This window comes from Hipposideros armiger, unplaced genomic scaffold, assembly GCF_001890085.2.
Source record: "Hipposideros armiger isolate ML-2016 unplaced genomic scaffold, ASM189008v1 scaffold_1873, whole genome shotgun sequence".
NCBI lineage: Eukaryota > Metazoa > Chordata > Mammalia > Chiroptera > Hipposideridae > Hipposideros > Hipposideros armiger.
In genome coordinates, this window is record NW_017733223.1 from 32375 (window position 1) to 55984 (window position 23610).

General features: G+C 43.7%; 1 protein-coding gene across 1 annotated transcript; it reads right to left on the minus strand.

Moving 5' to 3' along the window:
* Positions 1-2065: 2065 nt before the first annotated feature.
* Positions 2066-11765, minus strand: VSX1 (visual system homeobox 1). Its single transcript, XM_019634753.1, is given in 6 exon segments — positions 2066-2487; positions 2489-2496; positions 7378-7558; positions 8527-8650; positions 9110-9188; positions 11342-11765. Coding segments are annotated over 6 exon segments (1098 nt in total). The 3' UTR covers positions 2066-2205.
* Between the last annotated feature and the right edge of the window lie 11845 nt (positions 11766-23610).

The window sequence follows — 23610 nt, forward strand, 5'->3', positions numbered from 1 at the left end:
TTCAACATAGTTCTGGAAGTTCTAACCATAGCAATAAGACAAGAAAATGAAATAAAAGGCATTCAAATTGGAAAGGAGGGGGTAAAATTGTCATTATATGCAGATGACATGACACTGTATAGAGAGAATTCCAAAGACTCCCAAAAAACTATAAATGAATTTAGTAAAGTATCAGGATACAAAATTAATATTCAGAAATCAGTTGCATTTGTATACACCAATAATAAGCCATCAGAATAAGGGGTTAATATCCACAATTTATAAAACACTCATTCAACTCAACACCAAAAAAACAAACAACCCACTTAAAAAATGGACAGAGGATATGAAGCGACATTTCTCTAAAGAGGACATACAGATGGCCAACAGGCATATGAGAAAATGTTCAGCCTCACTAATGATTAGAGAAATGCAAATAAAAACCACAATGAGATACCACTTCACTCTGGTCAGAATGGCTATCATCAATAAATCAACAAACAAGCGCTGTTGAGGTTGTGGAGAAAAGGGAACCCTGGTGCACTGTTGGTGGGATTGCAGATTGGTGCAGCCACTATGGAAATCAGTATGGAGCTATTTCAAAAAACTGGATATGGAACTACCGTATGACCCAGCAATTCCACTCTTAAGTATATCTATCCAGAGAAACCCAAGACACTAATTCGAAAACATATATGCACCCTTATGTTTATTGCAGCACTATTTACAATAGCCAAGACATGAAAACAACCAAAATGCCCATCGGTAGATGACTGGAATAAGAAACTGTAGTACATTTATACAATGGAGTATTACTCAGCTATAAAGAAGAATGAAATCTTACCATTTGCAATGATATGGATGGACCTCTAGAATATTATGCTAAGTGAAATAAGTCAGTCAGAGGAAGACAAATACCATATGATCTCACTTATATGTAGAATCTAAAGAATTGAATAAATGAGCAAAGTAAACAGAAATAGTCTCAGAAATATGGGAAAAACTGATGGTTGCCAGATGGGAGCAGAGTGGGGATGATGGATAAGGGGAAGGAATTAGCATAAATTGGTAACTACAATATTGCTACAGGGATATGAAAGTTTGGAGAATATAATCAATAATGTTGTAAAGATTTTGTAGGGTGTCAGATGGTCACATGTTTTGTAGGGAGTCCACCTCATGAACGGTGTAGAGGCTTGATCACTGCACTCTAAACCTGAAGCAGCTGACGTTGAATAATATTGTATGTCAACTATAATTTTATATATATATATATATATATATATATATATATATATATATATACATACATATATATATATAGTCATAGGATGTGGAGTATAGTGTGGGGAGTGGAGTCAATGGAATCACAATAGATATGTATGATGTCGGGAAGGCAGTAGATTGTGGGGGTGGGAGTTTTCACTTTGTGAGGAGTGAAAGGTATAACTATTGCATAGTTTTGTACACCTGAAACCAATCAATCAATCAATAAGAATTTATAGCCCCCACCCCCTTAAAAGAAAACATAAATTTTAAAAGACCAAGAAACCTGTTCTGAACTTAAACACTGTTTATAAATAATCAACTATTGTTTAAATATGGTCCCTTGTTATTTTGGAAAGGAAAGGGAAAGCATGGGTTTCTTTGTTTTTATGAGTTCCAATACACATACCTATTAAATGACATTCAGGAGAATATAAAATTATTGCCTAATGAGAAAATTGAAATGTCCAAAGCCAAGTTCAAGATAAAGATATTATAATTCATTCATATGTCTGTATGGGGTTTTCACTATTTATGAAGACATCTAATTTTTTCGAGATTAAATATTTTTATATTTTTGAATTCAGAGTAAAGACATCAGACCTAACCTATTAATTGACACTGTACATTGAACCAAATCTCAAATGATGCCCAGTAGTGAAAATGTTGTTTGAACTAAAATCTTCCCTCCTCAAGTTCTACAGAAGAAAATTAAAATTTTACACCAAATTAACTAGTTCAAGTGCCTTTAAGGAGTGGTTTTCATTCTAGAACAAAACAGAGTTTTCTGTAAGTTACCCACCCATTCGTTCATCTTAAAGCACATGGCATTTCATTTTATCCTGACACTAGGAAGAAAATCCAAATGAGATGATGTGTCCTGGACAACTTTTGTCTTCTGAAAAAGCCAAAATGAGGAATGTGCACATTTCCAATCTTTAAGGGTGGGACCTGTGGGCCTCATAAGGCTCCCACCTTCCCAGGGTGGAGCCCCTCCAGCCCTTCAGAATCTGAGCATCCTTGAAAGCCAGTTCCCTGGTGTTCTTTCTTGGTCTCCTGCCATGTGGAACTGGAGAGATCAATGGCCATGTCTTCCAAGCTCTTCATAGGGCTGGCTTCATTGGAGGCTCTCTGAGGTCTTGCCTGAGTTGGACTACAACCTTCCTTAAGGTGGTTAGGGCCCCAGAATCCAGCTAGCTTTTCTTCATTTCCTGGTTTCCTTATCATACCTGTGGATTTTTTTATGCATCCCTTTCAACAAAGAAAAAGATAAAAATAGATATTTCTAAATTCAGCAATTAAATAAATTTATTCTATGTTATTATTCTCTAAATCCCATTAAAATTACCCTCTTCAGTCCCTCTCTCTGGGTCCTCAGGAGAGTCATGTAGGTAACTCCCATGGTTAGGGGTTGAAAACTGTTGTGTGCCAGCCAGGCACGGCTAGCAAGGCTGCTTTGTTTGGAGGACATGGTGATTTTTAAAATTTTGTTTTTAAATTATTGCCAACATTTTAAAATCAGGAGATTATAAATCAAGAGTGAAACCTCCAACTTCTCTCAAAAGTCAGAATGTCTGGCAATAGTGGACCTAGTTTCTTGTATGGCCATGAACCCATAGATGTCAGTAGGCACTACACACACACACACACACACACACACACACACACCTGCTCCTATAAGTTCACAGGGGTGGGCTTGGTTTCCTACTGAACATTCTCTCTCAGTCTCTCCAAGATGGCAAAATCAAGACTGTATTTAGCTAGTATCTCTAGTCCCAGCATAGTATCTGGTCGATAGGGGCTCAAATAATGTTTGCTGAACAAAATCCCTCTTCCTCTCCAACCTAAAATGCAACCCCCAGCCCCCTAACTCTAATCTCCCACCATTCCCAGGGTGCTGTCCTAATGTATTCCCCTAAGCTGTGATCCCTGCCCCTTGGTCTCTGGTAACAGCAAATAGACCACTAAGGTTGGTGTTTCCTCAGAACACCCAGCCCCAAAGTTTGGGCCTCACCAGTGTAGAGGGAAAGAGGTCACGGTTGTATTGAAGAGCCAAGATGGCAGAGAAGATAAACACTGTGCTTGCCTCATCCCATGAACACATCGAAATTACAACTAAATTATAAAACCATCTGAGGTCTAGATGAACAGAAGTTTTATAACTAAGGATATAAAGAAGAAGCCACATCACGACTGGTAGGAGGGGCAGAGACAGAAAACGGGCTGGTCCCACACCCACCTTTGCTGGCTACACCGGGCTGGACCCTGTCTCACCTAACTCCTGTACTGCAGGAGGCTTTATTATTGGCTTAACCTTACAGGAGTTGGGAGGTGGCAGCAAGCCTCAAAGTGTCCTGACTTTTTGTGGAGCTACCCCAGACATAGTACTGGTGGCAGCTGTCCTCGGTTCCCAGTGTGGCCTCTCCCATGTGCCTCCACATATAGAACAGGCAGCGATTAACCATGGATTGCTTTGTACCTCCTATCAGGTACACCCCAGCTGGTCACAGGCAGTGGCTGACCTGGGCCTGTACCAGAGCTCCTACTAAGAGACCCCAGAACCAACCTACTTGGAAGTTGGCTTCAGATCACAACAGAGCACCATCATATTAGCCCCACAAGAGGCACACCCAAAGCACAGCCTCAACAGGCACCAGAGCCTGCTGGTGGGAATCCCACTTCATGTGGTAAGTGACCCACACAACTGCCCATAAGCTGTGGATGCGGCCAATCCCCACAGCCAGTCAGCCTGAGGGTCAGTCCCACCCACTGATGTGCTAATGGCAATCAAGGCTCAACTATAACAGGAGGGCACACAAAACTCACACAAGGGAAACTCCTGGAGCACTCAGCACAGGTGACCAGGGAGACTGTGCCACTGGGCCCCACAGGGCACCTACTACATAAGGCCATCCAGGAAGACTGGGAAACACAGCAGAACTACCTATTACATAGAAACAAACACAGAGAGGCAGTCAAAATGAGGAAACAAAGAAATACATCCAAAATGAAAGAACAGGAGAAATTTTCAGAAAAAGAACTAAACAAAAATAGAGGCAAGCAACATACCGGAGACATAGTTCAAAACACTGATTATAAGGATGCTCAAGGAACTTAGTGAAAACTTCAACAAAGAGATAGCAAGCATAAAAAAAGATATAGAAACAATAAAAAAGAACCAGTCAAGGGCCGGCCGAGTGGTGCATTGGTTAAGAGCTGGCTTGGGATGCCAGAGGGCCCCGGTTCGGATCCCACATATGAGGACCAGTGACACTGCCCTCTACAGCTAAGATGCTGAACAACAGCTCAACCTGGAGCTGGGCTGCCGTGAGTTGCCGGTGATGGCGTAGGCTGCAGCCCCTGCTGCAGTGGGCTGCCATGGACTACCGTGTGTAGCCAGCAGCCAGCGTGAGCGGCCAGCAGCCGCCGTGAGCTGCCATGCAGAAGCCGGCGACTGATCTGCCTCACTCAGGAAGAGCGCAATGATGGTGCCAACTTGGGCCAGTGAAGCAACGTCCTCCACAACTAGACTGAAGAACAAAAGGACAGCAACTTGTCTGTTCCCATCCCCCAATTCCCCAATAAAAATCTTTAAAAAAAGAACCAGTCAAAAGTGAAGAATACAATAACTGAAATGAAGGATGCACTAGAAAAAATCACCAGCAGATTAGATGTAGCAGAGGATTGAATCAGCAATTTGAAAGACAAGGTAGCAGAAAACACCCAATCATAACAGCAAAAGGAAAAAAGAATTTTAAAAAACAAGGACAGTTTAGAAACTACTGGGAGAACAAGTGTAATAACATTTGCATTATGAGAGTACCAGAAGAAGAAGAAAGAAAGCAGGAGAATAAGAACCTATTTGAAGAAATAATGACTAAAACTTTCTTAACCTGGCAAAAGAAATAGACATACAAGCCCAGGAAGTGCAGAGAGTCTCAAACAAGATGAACCCAAACAGGCCCACACCAAGACACATTTTAGTTAAAATTGCAAAGGTTAAAGACAAAGAGAAAATCCTAAAAGCAGCAAGAGAAAGGCAACTAGTAATTTATAAGGGAGCTCCCATAAGACTGTCAGCTGATTCCTCAACAGAAACTTTGCAAGCCAAAAGGAATTGGCAGAAAATATTCAAAATGATGAAAAGCAAGGATCTATAACCAAGACTACTCTACCCAGCGAGGCTATCATTTAAAATCAAAGGATGATAAAGAGCTTCCCAGACAATAAAAAGCTAAAGGAGTTCATCACCACCAAACCAGTATTACAAGGAATGTTAGAGGGACTCCTTTAAGATTAAAAAAAAAGATTAAAAAATATGAATAATAAAATGGCAATAACTACATATCTATCAATAATTACTTTCAAAGTGGATTAAATGCTCCAGTCAAAAACAGGGTGCCTGAATGGATAAGAAGACAAAAACCTTACATATGCTGTCTACAAGAGACTCACTACAAATTGAAAGACACACACACACACTGAAAGTAAAGGGATGGAAGAAGTTATTTCATGAAAATGGAAATGAAAAAAAAAAAGCTGGAGTAGCAATACTCCAGACAAAATAGACCTTAAAACAATAAAAAAGAAAGACACAGTAATCCCACTTCTGAGTATTTATCCGAAGAAACCCAAAATGGTACTTCAAGAGGGCCTGTGCATCCATATGTTCGTTGCAGCATTATTTACAATAGCCAAGATGTGGTGGCAGCCTGGGTTTCCATCAACAGATGAATGGATAGAGGAAGTGGTACATATATACAATGGAATATTGTTTGGCCATAGAAGGGAATGGGTTCTTGCCATCTACGGCAGCATGGATGGACCTAGAGGGTATCATGCTGAGTGGAGTACTCAGACAGAGAATGACAGATGCAATGTAATTTTACTTATATGTGGAATCTAAAGAACAAAATAAACAAAACAGAAACACACTCATATATACAAAGAACATTTTGATGGTTGCCAGATGGGAGGAGGGTTGAGGGGGTGGTTGAAAAAAGGGGAAGGGATGAAGAAGTACAAATTGGTTACAAAGTAGTCATGTAGGATATAGCGCAAGAAATATAGTCAATAATATTGCAGTAACTGTGCATAGTGTCAGATGGGTACTAGATTTATCAGGGTGATAGATGGGAGAGGGATTGGAGAACAGGGTGAAATAGATGAAGAAATTAAGAAGTACAAATTTGTAGTTACAAAATAGTCATGGGGATGTAAAGTAAAGCATAGGGAATATAGTCAATGATATGGTAATAGCTATGTATGGGGCCAGATGAGTACTAGATTAGTCAGGGATATCACTTCTTAAATTATACAAATGTCTAACCACTATGCTGTACATCTGAAATTAATATAAAATAATATTGAATGTTAACTGTAATTGAAAAAATAAAAAATGGGGAGAAAGTTGAAGGAGAATGAGGTTCAAATTTCCAGATGTAAAACAAATAAGTCACGGGGTTATAATGTACAGCATGGGGAATATAGTCAATAATATTGTGATAGCCTGGTACAGTGTTGATGGTCGCTGGACTTATGGTGACCACTTCTTTAGGCACATAGATGTTGGACAACTATTTGTACACCTGAACCTGATATAATGTTGTATGTTAGCTATATTTTTTAACAACAACAAAAAAAATCTTTTAAATAAATAAATAAATAAAATCTCAGGGAAAGAAAATCTATGTGGTTGGTTGTTATTAGTAGAACTAGTACTACAAGCCAGCCCTCCTGACTTCAGTATGTAGGGGGTTCATCATCTCCAGGTCTCACTGCTCACTCTGCACTGTCCTGTTTCCTGTTATCACCAGCTGTAAATTTTAGTTTCCAAAAATTCTAATAGCACTCAACATTTTGGAAACCTATTTCACATAATGCAAGTATGTGAAATTCAAGTACTTTTAAAAGCAAAGCCTGATGTGACCTTTCCACACACTGTCTACACAGTTCCAATGAAAAATAAGGCAAATTATCAAACCTTTTAATTAATTAAAAATCTGCTGTGATATTCTGGGTCTGAATCTGAGTAAATTCACACTGCTTTGCTTTACAAGTGGCTGCCCTATGTAAAGACACCACCCCCAACATCCTTTGCCCTTGTGCTCACTGCAGGTCCCTCTTCCTTACCAAGGAGCCAGGGTCCCCAGGAAGTGTCCAGGCCCCCCTCGATGGACTTGAGGACAGAGTCAGGCAGTGGGATGCAATGTCGCACCATGGCCCCATAGAGCCCATACTGGGCCATCACGCTGCTGCCTCCCCAATGCTTCTCCTGCTTCCGCCACTTAGCCCTTCGGTTTTGAAACCAGACCTGGTGTGAGGCAGAAGGAGACATAGTGAAAGGATGCTTGGAGGTGTCTCCTGAGCAAGGAGTTCTAAAATGGGCCAACTACCCATTCAGGAAGTTCATAGGACCCAGACCTTCCAGGAACTATACCCACATTCACTCAAGACTCACAGAGACTCATCACTGTGGGTGTGACCAATTTCCACTGAGGTTTTCCATGGAGTTGGAATGACAAAAATAAAATCAAAGTATTCTTTCCCACATTGTGTGAAAGAGTCAACTATAATGCTTCCTGATTTTTCTCATGGAGTGAAAAGAGTTTAATGGCCCCTTCTAATCTCAGTTTGTTGGGTTGCTAGTGATATTTTTCATGGAAAACATTATCTTAATAAAGAAATAGTATGGAATATTGTTTAAAGGGTGAGTTAGTGGCATAACTTCTGACCTGGAGAAATGTCCAAGATGTGTTGTCAAGCAAAGAGGCTAAGAAGTATATAACACAATATCTTTTTATAAAGACAAAATAAAATTCTATATGTATTTAGTGTGTGTGTGTGTGTGTGTGTGTGTGTGTGTGTGTGTATTTTTTGTTGTTGTTGTTCAGGGCCAGATATATATATGACATGGAGACAGTGTGCAGAAAGTCCACATCAGGCTAATTATATTGGTTTCTTTGAGGGTTTATAGTAGAGTGATGGTCACTTTCTTTCATTGATATATCTTTATATAGTTTCTAGTTGCAGCCCACAATATTGTGACTTTAAAGAATGATTTAATAAAAGAAAAAAAAGGCATGAAGTTTACCAAGGATATCCTCTTGCAATAAACATAAAGGAAGGCTCTAGCACTGTGGTGCCTGCAGCTGAGTGACCCTCAGTTTGCCTGTACAGGGGAATGTGTTGGGCTGTTTAGAGGTGACTATGGGTTTACTGTATGTGAGATTAACATATTCACTGTGGTGTCTTTGGGAAAGAAAAGGAAACCCCAGATACCTGTATTCGGTCTTCAGGGAGCTCAGTTTTCATGGCCAGCATTTCCCGGGCATACACATCAGGGTAGTGGGCCTTGCTGAATACCTTCTCCAGCTCTTCCAGCTGCTGGGTGTTGAAGACAGTCCTGTAAGGAGGCCCAGAAAACACATGCGCATATGTCCACAGCAGGTTGCTAGGCTTCCCAGCTTAGGGACCCTGTGCCTGCCTCCCCTGGTGTCCATACCCCAAAGGGCCACCTCATGATATCTGGATACCACACCTCTGAATGATTAGCCTCTGGAAAGTCCAGAAGTTTGGTTCAAATAAGACAGAGTTCCTCAGGATTTTTTTTCCTCCTCAATGAATTTCATCAACTCATTCTAAGAAGACCCATTTTAAAGACCCACAAAATTGTGTCTTTTAAATGCTGCAAAGATTATCCTGCAGCCTGCTGGGAATTGCAGAATTATGTTCCTTAATGGTTACTGTGCCTTTCCCAGTGCCAACCTGGAGGCCACTGGGCCTGCCCTAATGCAGGACCACACACTTTCAGATGCTGAGTTCCAAGGAGGAAAGTGTCAGGGAGGATGGCCTGGCCCTGTACCTGTGCCGACGCATCTTCCTCTTGCCAGGGGTGGGGGACACCTTCAGGTCACTCCTGTCTTCAGATCGGCTGTACTCATCTGCTGGCACAAGGAGAAAGAGAGGACTTTAAAGGTGTGCATATTTTTCACTTTATTTTCTGGATTTTAGTATGAGGGTTGACGTTATGAACCTGTTGAAGAATGTGAGTAGTATTTAGCCATACAAGCCAGCATTTTTAACACTTGGTATAATCCAGGCACTGTGCTCAGCATTGTCTGTGGATTATTGCAATTATTCTTTATAAAATAAAAGAACTCCAAGATAGCTGCTTTTAGTATCCGATTTTTACAGATGAGGAAACTGAGGCACAGAGAGATTAAGTAATTTGTCCAAGATTACACAGGTAGTAAATGAGGAAGTTGGGATTCAAACCCCAGACTGTGTGAAGCCAAAACTACTTGGCCACTAATTGCATTTCCTATGTCCACTCAGTTCCCAAATTCATCCACTTCTTCAGCCTCCAACCTCTTTGTCTTCATCAGCACACAACATTTCTCGAAGGGCTGAGGTTTGTGACATCAGATCACTTGTCAGAACTGTACTCCCTGCCCTGCTGTACCAGTGCTGAGTCTCTGGAGGTGGGGTCCAGAAACTCATTCTTGACAAATGTGCCCAGGTGATTCTTGGATGCACTTGAAAAAAGCTTAAGAACCCCACTATGCTTTACCTTTTGATATCCATTATATCAAAAGATCCAGATAGAAAGGAAGGTTAGAAGATCAAACTACTGTCAGATTCATTGTTAAAAAGCATTTTTGCCTCAAAGTATTGAAAATGAATTAAAGGAAAATTAATAAAATAATGTTAGTTTTACTCCAACATCAGTTAGCTCACCAGAAAACTGCTTTGATTATAATATCATAATGCTGTCCAGTATGGTACCATTATACACATAACATTATTGAACACATGAAATGCGACTGGTTCAAATTGAGACCTGCTGTAAATGTAAAATATTCAGTGGATTTGGAAGACAGTACCACCAAAAGTAAAATATTAATAATTTTTATATTCATTACATGTAAATATTTTGTATGTATTTGATTAAATAAAATACAGTATTTAAATTAATTTCACTTGTTTTATTTTTCCTTTTTAACGTGGCTTTGAGAAATTTTCATTAGACTCGCAGACACATATTTCTATTGAATAGCGTTGCTCGTGATCTTCCAGAAATGCCCTCACAGACTGAGATTTGTTTTTCCTTTTATCGGTGCTAACAGAGGAAAGATCCCATCCTATGTAGATGATTTCTGCATTTTTAGTGAAACAACTAATATTAATAGAAGGCTCATTTTGTTTTACAAAAAGACTCATAAAATAAAGTCCGTTTAGAGCTGAGCCAAAGCTCACTTGCCTACTGCCTTTCCTTTATTATCAGTGGAGACCCAATATACTCTTTTTCACCTGGGCTGTCTGCATGCCCAGCTCTAGGTTCTACTACATAGTTTCTCTCAGTCCACATTTTCTTGTGTAATTCTCTGTTTCCCTCAAACGCACCAGAAACGTCTCAATTTCTTGGCCCTTGTCCTTTATAGAATTTTAATACTTCCTTCTCTTTCCCCATGACCTGCCTCTATGCCTTTGAGGAAATAGGTGGGCTGGAACAAAACGCAAAGCATAACTACAATGAAATTGGTGAGGTTGCTTCCTTTCTCCGCAATGGCAGGAGAGAAACGTGCTACTCGGACTCTCTTTCTGCAGCCCGGGAGGCGTCCAGTCCCAGGGCTCTGAGCCTTCGCTCTTCAAGAACCGGTAAATCATTCAATCAATTCGGCAAACGTTTGAGCGCCCACAGGGTGCCAGGTTCTGGGATGCTGGTGAACAAGACCGGCCCAGGCCTTTCCGACCTTTGCCGTTCCCATAGGCCAAGATCGCGCGGGGCGCTGGGGAAAGGTCCTCAGGAGACCGCTGCTGGGTTGACGAGATCCCCAGAGTGGGTCCAGAACCGGATCCACCCGCTGCTGCGACCAGAACCCCGCGGAGAGGCGGGGATTTGGGGCGAGGCAAGAGTCACGGGGCGCGGGTGTAAAGATACAGCTCCCGCGGACCGGGCCAGGCCCTGGGGTCTCGACTTCCCTTAGACCTGGGATGCTGGGGGTGGGGGCGCAGTGGGTCCACGCTGTGTTACTCTTGCACCGCCCAAACCGGAGGGAACAGGGGCAGGAGCGGGATGGGCAGGCCTGTTTACCGGACTTGGAGATGGTCTCGCTGCGTTTCGGGCGGCCAAGCTGGGTCAGCGGGTGACGGAGGGCTGGAGGAGCGGTGAGCACAGGCCCCCGGGACGGCAGGAAGGGCACGTCGGCTAGAAGTAGATAGGGCGACCGAGCGGCCGCAGGAGGCTGTGCACCGAAGCCGCAGAGGAGGCCGAGACCCAGTGGAAGGGCCCCGCGCGCTAGGCAGAGGCCGCCAAGCCCTGGACCTCGGCAGGGCGCGGCGGCGAAGCCCTCGCTGTCCGACCCCTGCCCGGGTCCAGCAGGCGACGGCTGCTCAGCTTCCAGGCCCAGCAGGTCGGTGATGGCAAAGCCCCGGGGGCGCGGGCGGGTGGGAGAGTCGCTGGGCATCAGAGCCCCGATCCTAGCGCGCCCGTCGGAAAGCGCATCTCGGCCGGTCATGGTTTCTCAGTCGGCGAGGCTTGACCCTCTGTCGGTCACGTTTGCAGAAGGGGCTCAGCTCAGAGGACGCTTTACAACAGAGGGCCCCGGGTCAGGCGCGGAAGGCCTGGAGGGCTCCAATCAGCCGGGCGCTGACGCGTCATCGCACCGGACCCTGTGAGATGGGTACGCCACCAGTTCCCCTCCCTTCGGGAGCCGCCCTCACAGCTGAAGTCCCCTCAATCACCTCTGTTAAGACGGCATTGTAATGGTGGCACTAAATCTTCTATTTTGATCTCTGGTATAATTTGATTTAACAAGCGTAATTTAGCTTGGGACTTTTTGAAAGCTTTCTTTGCTTCCTATACATTTACTATGCATACCAGTTTCAATGTTTCTATTTACTTCGGCCCAGTGCAGGCCCTGTGACTTGCGAGAGGTTTTGTAACTGTATGGGATCCACTCCTAGCTCCAACTTAAATCTACATAACATATACAAAAGTTGCGATTAACTGGCTTAACCGCACCTTCCCCCACCCCCAATTACTGGCCAAAGCAATTTACATTCTGGTTAGAAAATATAAAACTGAGACCAAACAAAGACTCAGAGCAGTAGTTTGCAGTAGTTTCCGGCAGACTCTGCCCAGCTAACCCTTCTCTTACTTTAATAAATCTTCCTTTTATATTTCTACCTGACGGCCTCCGAGCGAGCAGACACAACAACCTCCTTTTCCCCCTGTCCTCTCCAGCTGTCCTCCTGCCCATCCCCTCCCCTGTTCTCGGTGGGAGAAAAGTAGGGAGGGGACAACGACTCCGCCATCTGCCTGTCCCTCTGAATGCCTCAGGTTTCAGTCCCTGGCGTGGTCTTCCCTTCCTTTCCAGATTCTCTGGGTGGAGGTCCCGCTCGCCGCTGCCCCGAAGCTTCGCTCCACCATCCTGCCTCATACTAAGACTTAGAGCTTCATTCTCAGCCACACCCCCACTACTGCCACTGATATGTCCCCCTCCAGCCTTCCAACTCCACCTGTAGCCAAGGAGGCCTTTCCTGAAAATCCCTAAGGAGAAAGGAGTGGGAAATGTTTATTTAATCTATGCTCACTCCACCTCCAACTAAATCTACCCGCCAGTGCGCTAGGGGGTCAAAAAACTCATAGGAACTGGGGTAAGGGCAAGAAATAGAGACAGGCAGAAAGAAGTGGAGTGACACTGCTGCAAAGACGAAAACGAGGCCAGATTTAGGAAATTAAGTTACAGGAGATTCAGTGAAATTTGAATTTTAGATAAACAATGAATGATTTTTTAGTATGAGTATGTGCCAGTATTTTATCTGGCAACCCTAAATGGGGTGGTGGGGAGTAAATTGGAAAATAGGCCTGTCTACTGGGACTAAGCCCTCTTCGCTGAGGCTAACAAATTTTATTGTCAGTTTATGATTATTCAAAGAAAGCCTGGTTTTCTTGCGAAACGACCATATGTGTTAAAGTTGGCGCCAAACACAGCACGTGGGTAAGCCACTCCTGGGTCTCACTAGCGAAATTTGAGCCCACCCAACCCGAATCACTGGGAGACCTGAGCCTACCCTTCTCAAACATAGAACTCGGGAAGCAATATTTCTTCAGTCCCACCCCCTGAAGGCCCAACAGTCCGAGGTCACCTAGAGAGGGAGGTGGCAACTCTTCGAGCCCAGCGGGTATGAGGCGCTGCTCGCTAAGCGTTCGCGGGAGCGGGAGCCCAGCAGTGTGTCTCCAGCTTGCCGCTCCTTCAAGTGGGGCTTCTGCTGAGCATACAAATTAAACTCTGGGTTTCCAATAAAGATAATTCCAAAATGTTGCGCATTAACTCTTCAATATTAAAGGAAGACCCAAATCTCTCCCAACAAGCTGTTCCCAGGATTAGCAAAACAATAACTTTCCTTTAGGATAATTGTCCTTTGAATTGCTCCGGGCCGGGGGCGGCTTTAGACTTAGGCGTAGTTTTCGGCTTCGCCAGGAATTTTCCCCCACATTTATCTCTGGGTTTAGGGAAAGGTGTTGGGGGTACAGGGCCCACTCAAGGTGCTCTGGCTCTTCGCCCGGCAGAGTAGTCTTTTGTAGATCAGAATGTGGAACCATACCGTGAAGGAAGACACCTAAGGATCCGCACATTTGCAGAACGAAGCCGGGGCAGGCAGGCAGGACAACCGCCCCTCAGGTGTCCCAACTCAAGTCACGCTCAAGGGGAGGGTCTACAGGTGGCTCCCCGGGCTAGCGCAGACGATCGCGCAGTCCCTGCAGCCTGGAATACTGACAGCGCCTCCTCGCCTGGGCCTGTCAGTGTCTTTGAGTATACCCGCCTTAGCCTCTGTCAGAGGAGGCAGGAGATCACCGAGAGGATAGACCTACAAGTACAATAGATAGCCAGGGACCCAGAGGTACTAAAAGGCCCGGTGGGAGGAGCCCAGCTTCGGCTACCCCACACGGTAACCGCCGCACAGTGCCAAAAACACTTCGGAAGGATCTTACAAAACCCATTTTGTAGATGAGAGTAACTGAGGCTTATTAATCTGCTCACACCGGACACGGAGAGAGAAATCAGGAAAGCGAAATAGAGGAAAACCCGAGAGAAGGAGCCTGGTTCGAGCCTTATAGGGACTCTGCAATTCTAGGTAGAAGCGTCCCTGTCTCCCTCCGGCCCCACCCGTAGGAGGGGCCCGCTGGACCAGGGTTGGGGGAAGAGAGCTAAATTCTGACGCGCCTACTTTTCGCAGCGTGGCGACCGCCAGAGCGCTGCGCGGGTGGGCAGTTTCTCCGCCCCACCCCACTAATACGTGCCCCCACTCGCACCCTCAGTAGCTATCCGGGATCAAGGGTCCGCTCGCGAGTCTGCGGGATCCGCTCAGAGGCCCGGCTCCTGAGGATGAGGAAGCAGCGGCGCCAGCCGGGATAAGCGCTTTGCTCAGAGTCTGCCAAGGTCAGGGAAGCGCTGCTAGTCGTTTAGGAGACTTGGTGAAAGCAAAAAGACCCAGAATCCATCCACCCTCTGCGCTTTCCCAGAGCGCCCTGGTGGGTGCCTGTATACGCGGTGGGTGCCAACGTTTGGGGAACTCCTCGGCGCCCTGGCGGGATGGAGGGTAGGCGGCTTTCAGCCCCTCCCTCCACATACAAACCTGCAGCCATTGCCAGAGCCCTCTAGAGCGTCCCCGCCCTGGGTCACCCCCGCCCCCAGTCTTTTTGGAACCCTAAATCCGTGAAGAGTCCGTATCTGCTCTCACCAGCCAGAATTATCCGGGATTTAATAAATCGTAAAGGTTTCCCCACTCATTCTTTTCCAAGGAAGGTTTCCAGCCCCAAGCTATGGCCAAACACGAATGTGAGTTCCACTTCCCCAGCCCCCCAGCGTCCCAGCTATTCGCTGCGCCAGACTGAGACTGGACCGGGTGTGAGTGGCTCAACAAAGACCAATGCTGGGCTTTTTGGAGCCGCCCCTGGCCAGGCTGTCAGTACATAGCACAGACAGGAGTGGGATACACACGCGTGCATAAAATGTATCAGCCGTGTGAGTGCCTGCACAAACCGGTCCCCCGGCCTGTTCCTCTTCTGATTTTCCTCCTGCCTCTCAGTCTGCTCCTTCTCAGTTGCTTTTGTGTCCCCTTTAAAGATTGTTGTAGCAGACGCTGTTTTTCCCTGTCGACGTCTCCTGCCCTAGCCATTGCTCCTGCATGCCCACGTGGCCTCCAGTACCTACCCCTGTGCATCTTCCTCTGCGGGCTTTCTCTGGTGTCTAGAGTCCACTTAGCCCACTAGCCAGAGGTGCCAAGGATTAACACTTCCTGAGAAGCCCTGGACCAAAGACAGGCAGGAGTTGGAGTATAAATACCCCACCCACACCTGGGATGGAATTACTCAGATGTGCATTCTACTCTGTTTCCCAGGTCCCCAGTTACTTGCTAATTATCACATACCATATTGCTTTCATCCTAAATGCTGTCTTGCCCCACCCAGATCTCCTTTCCAGGGCTCTGGCATCTTCCCCCACTGCTGTGAATGTAGGCTGCTAACTGGGAGAATTGCCCTCTGTGACAAAAGCCCCTAACCCAGGCCACACCTCCACAGCCACACCCTCACATGCATGATACAAGGCTGCCCCTTGCCTTCAGTGAGACAACTCTATAGGGTCATTTCTGCTCCAAATCCTTCTCCACTCGTGGATGAGGCCAAGGCTTAACTGAACCTAAGTGCATATCCTGGCCCAGTTCTTCCCCTTCTCTCTGGCCTCCCTCACCCCTGAGACCTCTCTCCCATGCAATAAAGCTCATGCATCCAGATCCCATCTCAGCTCTACTTCTAGGGAGCAGTTCCCTTCTCACTTTCCCACTCCCCTCCTATGTTGCCCAAAGTCATCTCCCAGATAAACTACTTATCCTGGAGTACTTGACTCAGAGTCCACTTTGGGGAAAACCAAACTCACATTGCATCTCTCAGGCTCCCCTTAGGCACTATTCTCTCTCCCTCACATGAGATCCCATGGTGCAATCACCATCTGCCTGCCAAGAACTCCCAAACCTGTCACCAGCCTGGGATGTGCTCCTGAAGCCCAGGCCCATATCTCCTACAGCCCTCTGGACATCTACCCCCAGTTTCTGGGGTCACTGAAGTGCAGCCCACCTGAGCTGAATGCAACATCTTCCCGTCAAGTCTGCACCTCCCCCAAATCTTTTTACCTCCACCCCCATAGGTCCAAACCAAATCCCTCTACTAGCTCTACTTCCAATGAGCAATACTAATATAATACAAGTATAACAATAGCTGATGCCTCTTGGGTTCTTACTATGGACAGCTATTATTGTAAACACCTTATTAAAATGGTCACATTTCATCCTGATCACAATTCTATGGGTGGACAATATTATTGTCTGCATTTTTCAAGCAAGGAAACAGATTTAGGGAAGTCAATCACATAAATTGTCCAAGGTCATCCCAATGCCAAATGGCAGAGCCAGAATTTGAACCTGAACATTGTGCAGCTAAAATCTGACTCTGGGCCACTAGCTATCCCAAATCTATGTTCAAATTCTCTCAAAAGTGCTGTTCTCCATCCTTGACCACACCTGACCCACACTGTGGGTCAGACCAAGTCCTCACTTGTTAGAATGGAATTTATTTTTAAGTTTAGGGCTACCCAATGTCCAAACAAGTTTTGGAGTGCGCTAAAGAGGTGGTCCCACAAAAAGTAAGGGTAAATGCTTTCCCTTCCCACTCCCTGGAAATTCAGTTATTACCACTACCTCCACCCAATGACTGAGGGAGAGGTGGTGATTTTCATAAAGTAGCAGTGGTGAGTGTCCAATGGTTACTTTGCATGCCCTGTGCCCTCCCCCACTGTTCCCTGGCATGATTTGGCCTTGTTCACAGAGGCCTGGCCTACCACAGCCCAGCTCTTTTTCACCAGCCTTTCATCAGTCTGGAGAAAAAAAACAACAAGATGCTATTCAGTCAACTTCTTTGCTGTGTAAACTGGCTGGATGTGGTTTTTGTGGTTTGCAGCCAAGAACCCTGTCTAGAGCTTCTTCATGCCCCTCCCCACATCCTACTATATCATCTTTGTTTCCAGCCACAGTGATCCCTGTAAAGCACAGCTCTCTTGCTCCCAGCTGCAAATTCCCCCTGCCACAGGGGGAATTTGGTGTCCCGCTGCCACAGGGCAATGCTCTCTCCTAACTCCTTCCTTTCCAGTGGCTAAAGAAGTGCTCATATTGCATGCCAGGCTACTCAGTGAATAAGGGGACTGTCAGGAGTCAACAATCCAGTTCCTTATAAAACTGATCCTAAACTGCAGGAGGTGCCATTTTTCACCCATGAGCCTCTGAGTTCACTTCCTTGGATGAATGTTCTGGTTGGTATTTCTTTCTCTTTTTTTAACTAAATTTATTGGGGGTAACATTGGTTAGTAAAATTATATAGGTTTCAAGTGTACATTTCTATAATACATCATCTATATATTGCATTGTGTGTTCACCACCCAGTCATTTCTCCTTTCATCACCACATATTTGATGCCCTTTTCCCTCTTCTTCCACCCCCTCCCCCCACTGAACTAGTGTCTGTGTCTATGAGTTTTTGTTTCTTTGTTGGTTTGTCTTGTTCCTTTCAGTTTTATTTACTTCATATGAATGAAGGCTAGACTTCTTCTTGACTTATTCCATCTGACTTATTCCACTTAGCATGATACTCTCAAGATCTATCCATGTTGTCACAAATGGCAGTATTTTACTTTTCTTCTGGCTGAGCAGTATTCCATTGTATATACAAGGCGTGATCAAACAATACAGTGAATGTTCAAATAAAAAATGTATTATAATAAAAAACACATTGCCATTAATCCCCCTCAAAATACTCCCCCTCTCCTCGAACACACTTATCCCACCTTTCTTGCCACTTTCTGAAGCAGTTCTGTAAGCCCTCTTTCATGAGTGTCTTTAGTTACACTGTCATGGTTGCCTCGGTTGTCATGGTTGTCCTGAATCATTTTGACTTTGGGGAAGAGCCAGAAGTCACACTGTGTCACATCTAGTGACTAAGGTGGATGAGGACACACCGTAATGTTTTGGGTTTTTTTAAAGATTTTTATTGGGGAATTGGGGGATGGGAACAGTGCTGGGGAATTGGGGGAAGGGGAACAGACAAGTTGCTGTCCTTTTGTTCTTCAGCCTAGTTGTGGAGGACGTTGCTTCACTGGCCCAAGTTGGCACCATCATTGTGCTCTTCCCGGGCGAGGCACATCAGTCGCCGGCTTCTGGACAGCCGCTCATGGAGGCTGCTGGCCGCTCACATTGGCTGCTGGCTACATACAGTAGCCCATGGCAACCCACTGCCACAGGGGCTGCAGCCTATGCCATCGCCGGCGACTCACGGCAGCCCAGCTCCAGGTTGAGCTGTTGTTCAGCATCTTAGCTGTGGAGGGCAGTGTCACTGGCCCTCATATGTGGGATCCGAACCAGGGCCCTCTGGCGTCCCGAACCAGTTCTTAACCATCGCGCCACTCGGCCGGCCCCACACCATAATGTTTTTAATTGACAGAAGTTGCCATATGTCAGGAGCCATGTGTGACAAAGGAGCGTTGTCATGATGGAGAATAATTTATGGCACACTTAAAAACACACCTTCTCTCAATTGGATCTCACACCCAATTGACTGCACCAAACAAGTTGAAACTTGTCACACACTGTTACTAAGGTTCCACGTGCCACTTCCCGTATTGAAGATCCCTGCCTTTCCATTGAATGGTACTCAGCAGCAGAATTCACCGTATTTTGTGATCGCAACAGAAAGGCCCTGTGTCACACATTGTTTTTGGCATGGTAATTTCTGTCAAATAGAAACATTACGTTGTGTTCTCATCCACCTTATTCACCGGATCTGGCACCATGACACTTCTGGTTCTTCTCCAAAGTCAAAATGACCATGAAAAGTAAAGATTTAGAATCCGTTCAGGACATCGAGGCAGACACGACAGTGCAACTAAAGACACTCACTAAAGAGGACTTCCAGACCTGCTTCAGAAAGTGGCAAGAACGATGGGATAATTGTGTTCGAAGCAAGGGAGATTATTTTGAGGAAGATTAATGGCAATGTGTCTTTAACTGTAATACTTTTTTTTTATTTAAACATTCACAGTATGTTTTGATCACACCTCATATGTACCACATCTTCTTTATCCAATCATCTATCAAAGGGCACTTTGGTTGTTTCCATGTCTTGGCCACTGTGAAAAATGCTTCAAGGAACACATTAGGGTACATATATCTTTACAGATAATTGTTTTCAGATTTTGGGGGTAGACACCCAGGAGAGGGATTGCTGGGTCGCATGGTAATTCTATTTTTAATTTTTTGAGGAAGTTCCATATTGTTTTTCCATAGTGGCTGCACCAATTGACATTCTCACCAGCAGTGTATGAGGGTTTCTTTTTCTCCACAGCCTTTCTAATACTTTTTATTATTTGTCTTGCTGATAATACCATTCTAACAGGTGTGAGGTGAAATCTCATTGTGGTTTTAATTTCCATTTACCTAGTAGCTAGTGAAGTTAAGCATTTTTCTCATATATCTGTTGGTTGTTTTCATGCCTTCTTGGGAAAAAGTATCTGTTCAAGTCCTCTGCCCATTTCTTTTTTTGAAGTCTTTTTTTAAAATTAATGTTTATTGGGGTGACAACCCTACACCAAGTAGGACACTATACACTTAAACATAACTTACAGGGTAAAGAAGAAAAAAAAAAGAAGAAAAAGAAAACTTGCTACTGCAGTGCAGAAATCAACTCACAGCATAAATAGGGATAATTTGTGATAACAAAACCATAAAAGAGGAGAGAGTAAAGGTCTGACTGGCAATTAGTAACTGAGAAAGGAAGCAGACACTGTCCATTTTTAAATTGGATTGTTTGTGTTTTTGTAGTTGAGGTCTACGAGTTCTTTGTATATCTTGGATATTAGCCCCTTATCGGAGGCATTCTTTACAAATACCGTCTCTCATTTGGTTTGGTTTGTTGATGGTTTCCTTTGCTGTGCAGAACCTTTTAGTTTGACATTGTTCCATTCATTTATTTTGCTTTTACTTCTCTTGCCATTGAGGCCAAATTCATAAAATCTTCTTTGAATCCAAGGTCCACAATTTTAGTACCTCTGCTTTCTTCTATACAGTTTATTTTCAGGTCTTATGTTTAGGTCTTTGATCCATTTTGAGTTAATTTTGGTATATGGTGACAGATAGCAGTCTAGTTTCATTTTTTTTCACTTGGCTTTCCAATTTTCCCAGCACCATTTATTGAAGAGGCTTTCTTTCTTTCTTTTTTTAAATAAAGTTTATTGGGGTGATAATTGTTAGTAAAGTTACATAGGTTTCAGGTGTACAATTCTGTAATACATCATTTATATATCACACTGTGTATTCACCACCCAAAGTCAATTCTCCTTCCATCACCATATATTTGACCCCTTTTACTCTCATCTGCCACCTCCCTCCCCCCTTACCCTCTGGTAACCACTAAACTATTGTCTGTGTCTATGAGTTTTTGTTTCTTCATTTGTTTGTCTTGTTCCTTTGCTGATTTCAGTTTTATATCCCACATATCAGTGAAATCATGTGGTTCTCGATTTTTTCTGTCTGATATTTTGCTTAGCATAATAATCTCAAGATCCATCCATGTTGTTGCAAATGGCATTAATTCATCTTTTCTTATGGCAGAATAGTATTCCATTGTGTATATATACCATACCTTTCTCCATTGTACGTTTTTGGGTCCTTCACAGAAAATTATCTTCCCATATTTGTGTGGGTTTATTTCTGGGTTTTCAATTGTATTCTCTGTGTGTGTTTTTCTGCCAATACCATGCTGTTTTGATTATTGTCACTTGTACAAATTGAAGTCAGGGAGTGTAATACCTCCATCCTTGCTCTTTTTTCTTAGAATTGCTTTGGCTATTTGGGTTCCATACAAATCTGATGATTTTTTGTTCTATTTCTTGAAAAAATGCCATTGGGATTTGGATGGGGATTGCATTAAATCTGTACATTGCTTTGTGTAATATGGCCATTTTAACTATGCTGATTCTTCCAACCTATAAACACAGAATGTCTTTCCATTACTTTGTGTCTTCTTCAATTTCTTTTAAAATATCTTATAGTTTTCAGTGTATAGGTCTTTCATATCCTTGGTTAAGTTTATTTCTAGGTATTTTATTATTTTTCTTGCAATTGCAAAGGAAATTGCGTTTCTATTTCTTTTTCTGATGTTTCAACATTAGTATATAAAAAAGTTATGGGGCGGCCGAGTGGCGCGATGGTTAAGAACTGGCTTGGGGCGCCAGAGGGCCCTGGTTTGGATCCCACATATGAGGGCCAGTGACACTGCCCTCCACAGCTAAGATGCTGAACAACAGCTCAACCTGGAGCTGGGATGACAGCATAGGCTGCAGCCCCTGTGGCAGTGGGTTGCTATGGGCTACTGTGTGTAGCCAGCAGCCAGCGTGAGTGGCCAGCAGCTGCAGTGAGTGGCCGTCCAGAAGCCGGCGACTGATCTGCCTCGCCCAGGAAGAGCATAATGATGGTGCCAACTTGGGCCAGTGAAGCAATGTCCTCCACAACTAGACTGAAGAACAAAAGAACAGCAACTTGTCTGTTCCCCTTCCCCCAATTCCCCAGCACTGTTCCCATCCCCCTAATTCCCCAATAAAAATCTTTAAAAAAAAAAAAAAGAACTGAATAAATGAGCAAAGTAAACTGAAATAGTCTCAGAGATATAGAGGAAAAACTGATGGTTGCTAGATGGGAGGGGGATGGGGATGAGGGATAACGGGAAGGGATTAGACCGCATAAATTGGTAACTACAATATTGCCACAGGGATATGAAAGTTCGGGGAATATAATTAATAATGTTGTAAATATTTTGTAGGGTGCAGATGGGCACATGTCTTGTTAGGATGACCACTTCATGGACAGTGTAGAGTCTTGACCACTGCACTGTATACCTGAAGCTGACATTGAATAATATTGTATGTCAACTGTAATTTAATATATATATAGTCACGGGATGTGGAGTATAGTGTGGAGAGTTAGTCAATGGAATTGTAATAGATATGTATGATATTGGAGTGGGGGGAGTGAGGGGCTGGACTGGAGGAGGGATGTTGTCACTTTGTGAGGGGTAAAAAGCATAACTAGCACACTGTTTTGTACACCTGAAATTAATAAAAATAATAAATTAAAAAAATAAAATGCCAAAGGTTAAAGACAAAGAGAGAATCTTAAAAGCAGCAACATAAAAGCAGTTAGTTACCTACAAGGGATCTCCCATAAGAATGTCAGCTGATTTCTCAACAGAAACTTTGCAGGCCAGAACAGATTGGCAGAAAATATTCAAAGTGATGAAAAGCAAGACCTACAAACAAGATTACTCTATCCAACAAAGCTATAATTTAGAATAGAAGGACAGATAAAGAACTTCCAGACAAGAAAAAGCTAAAGGAGTTCATCATCACCAAATGAGTATCACAAGGAATGTTAGAGGAATGTTTTTAAGATGAAAAAAATCAAAATATGAATAATGAAATGTTAGTAACTACATACCTATCAACAATTACTTTCAATGTAAATGGATTAAATGCTCCAATTGAAAGACAGAGGGCTGAATGGATAAGAAAACAAGACCCTCAGATATGCTGCCTACAAGAGACACACTTCAGTTCGAAAGACACACATAGAAAGTAAAGGGATGGAAAAAGATATTTCATGAAAACAGAAACAAACAGACAACAACAACAACAACAAAAAGCTGGAGTAGCAATACTTATACCAGACAAAATACACTTTAAAACAAGAGACAAAGAAGGACCTAATAATCGCACTTCTGGGTATTTATCCAAAGAAACCCAAAATGTCACTTCAAGGAGACATGTTCATCCATATGTTCATTGCAGCATTATTTACATAAGCCAACGTATGAAGGCAACCTGGGGGTCCTTGACTGGATGAGTGAATAAAGAAGGGGTAGTACATTTATACAATGGAATATTAGTTAGCCATAAAAAAGGAGGAAATTTCCCATCTGCAACAATATGGAAGGACTTAGAGGTTATTGTGCTGAATGTATAAGTCAAACAGCAAAAGACAAATGTCATATGATTTTACTTATAAGTGGAATCTAAAAAATAAAATAAGCAAATGAAACAAAAACAAATTCAAAGATATAGAGAACATTTTGATGGTTGCAAAATGGGAGAGGGATTGGGGGTCTGGATGAAAAATGTGAAGAAATTAACAAATACAAATTGGTAATTACAAAATAGTCACAGGGATGTAAAGTATAGCATAGGGAATATAGTTACTAATATCG